This window comes from Apaloderma vittatum, unplaced genomic scaffold (genome assembly GCF_000703405.1).
Source record: "Apaloderma vittatum isolate BGI_N311 unplaced genomic scaffold, ASM70340v1 scaffold27202, whole genome shotgun sequence".
Taxonomy (NCBI): domain Eukaryota; kingdom Metazoa; phylum Chordata; class Aves; order Trogoniformes; family Trogonidae; genus Apaloderma; species Apaloderma vittatum.
In genome coordinates, this window is record NW_009702361.1 from 4,269 (window position 1) to 6,372 (window position 2,104).

At 56.7% G+C, this 2,104-nt stretch overlaps 1 protein-coding gene across 1 annotated transcript in view; it reads right to left on the reverse strand.

Moving 5' to 3' along the window:
• Nucleotides 1–1,632, reverse strand: part of LOC104270016 (proprotein convertase subtilisin/kexin type 4-like) — a gene marked incomplete at its 3' end in the record, with an annotated part of 5,224 nt that extends 3,592 nt beyond the window's left edge. Inside the window, 5 exon segments of the mRNA XM_009864245.1 lie at nucleotides 140–228; nucleotides 341–417; nucleotides 1,072–1,200; nucleotides 1,358–1,453; nucleotides 1,531–1,632. Of these exon segments, the coding sequence (XP_009862547.1) occupies nucleotides 140–228; nucleotides 341–417; nucleotides 1,072–1,200; nucleotides 1,358–1,453; nucleotides 1,531–1,632 (493 nt within the window).
• Nucleotides 1,633–2,104: the final 472 nt, after the last annotated feature.

Sequence of the window (2,104 nt, forward strand, 5' to 3'; positions counted from 1 at the left end):
TAACGCCGCAGCACCCTCTGCTCCCTGCAAGCCCCCAGCTCCCCCTAGAGCAGCCCCACCTGGGGCCACACATCGCCCCAGGGGGCTGGAGCTGGCTCTCAACTCTCATCCCACCAGCGACGCCAGAGCAGCAGCTCACCTCCGATTTTGGCGTTGTACGCAACGCCTGCCCCACAGATCCCGTTGTTGGCTGCGGCTGCTGCTTGTCCTGCACAACGTGTCCCATGCCTGGGGGGCAGAGTTACCCTGTGAGCCGTCTTCTGCGAGGGGACAAGGGGTCTGGGATGTTCCCCCTGCCAAGAGATAAAGCATCCAGCACAGGGTGCTGGGCAGAACTCACTTGTTCTCGTCCTCAGCGCTGTATCTGGGCTGGGGATCAGGATCGTTACTGTTGAAATCGTAACTCGCCAGGGGGTCCTATTGCAAAAAAGAGGCGCTGGTGTGAGCAAACTGCCTCTCGACGTGGGTAGTGACAGCTTGACACAGGTGCCCCGTGTCCGGCCATGCACGTCACCCTGCCTGCCCATGAGTTCACTGCCTGCCCAGCCTAGAGAGGGGGCCTTCACCCCCAGGAACTGCGCCAGGTTAACCTGGGGTTGTTGGAAACTGTTTTGCTAGAGAAGGATAACTTGGCACTTCGCTGTTGTGCTTCATCGTGCTCTCGTCCAGTGAGAAAGCGCAGCGAGTCACCGAGGTCAAGCCTCAGTGGCCACACAGGCAGAAAAGAGGAACACGAACCACTGAGCCGATGTCACAAACAACAAAGATTTCCCTGTTCTACCCTCTCGGCTCTTGGAGCACGTGAGGGTTTACCAGCTTTACTGGCTTTGCAGCTTGCTGTAATTACATCTGTTTTGGGGGCTTGAGCGTGTACAAGTTCTAACGTTTCCTTGTTGTGAGAATTCGCTGCAGGAGACACCAAACCTTTTGATCCAGCCCCAGAGAGGCTGAGTTCCCACTGCAAAGTCCCATGGGCGGGATGAAGGCGCCAGCTCCCACCCTCCCCTGGAGCCAACACGCCCTGGAGGAGCCGGTTCCCTCAGCCCACGCTGCTCAGCCCCTCGTAGTTACGTAGTTGGGAGACAAGTCCGGATGATCCTTCTCGATCCCATCGTCCAGGATGGTCAGCACGACCCCCAGCCCGGTGTACCCTTTGCTCCAAGCGGTGAGGGTGTTTAGATCAGGATTGATGTCATTGTTCTGGAAAACAGATTAAGTTTGACCAGCCCGGGGCAGTGGGCTGCCGGTGACCTTCAAGGACCGTTCTGCTGCCTCATCGCTGTCAGCATTAGTCCTGTTTGTGCACTGGGGAGGTGATTTGCTTGAGGATTAAAACAGAGCGATGGAAAAATCTCACCATGTACCACTGTTTATGGAACCAGGGGTCTGTCGGCACCACGCTGACGCTTCTCTTTGTGCGCCTCTTTAGGGTTTGCTGCTCAAACCAGAGGACCTGGGTGGGAAGCAGCAGTTGTTGGTGGTGGCAGGGTCAGGCCACAACCTCTGTCCCTGCAACCTCCCTCTCCCCACCTTCGGCTCTTTTGTCAGGCGCATATTCCAGCCCCAGTGTCTGCTTAAGGCTTTCTGCCTGGTGCCGCGGTGTTTGAAATGATAATAAGGCTCTCCCTCCATCACCTGTGGGTGCAAAGAGCTGCTGTGAGTGAGTTTTTCCACAAGCAGCTGGGCTCTGCCAGCTCTAAGTGGGCCATAGAGATCAGAAAGCTACCTTTAATTTGAGTTGTACAGGGCAGGGCAAGGAGAGTGTGTCACTGAGAGAGGTGGGCTCCCAGGGAAGGTCTGTGGGTGCCCTTCAGCTTTTTCCTGCTCACCAGCCCAAGCAGGGGCCGTTAGCACCCCGTGGCCCTCCCGCTTTTATCCACACCCCGTGGTTTAAAAGCACTAGAGGGAGTGATCAGGGTTAGGGTTAGGGTTAGGGTTAGGGTTAGTGGAATTTGGGTTGGAAAGGACCTTAAAATTCATCTTGTTCCAACCAGGCACACCTCCCACTCGATCAGGTAGCTCGAAGTCAGACCTGGCCTCGCACGCTTCCAGGGAGGGGGTTTCCACAACTGGAACCTGTGCCAGTGCCTCACCACCCTCAGCG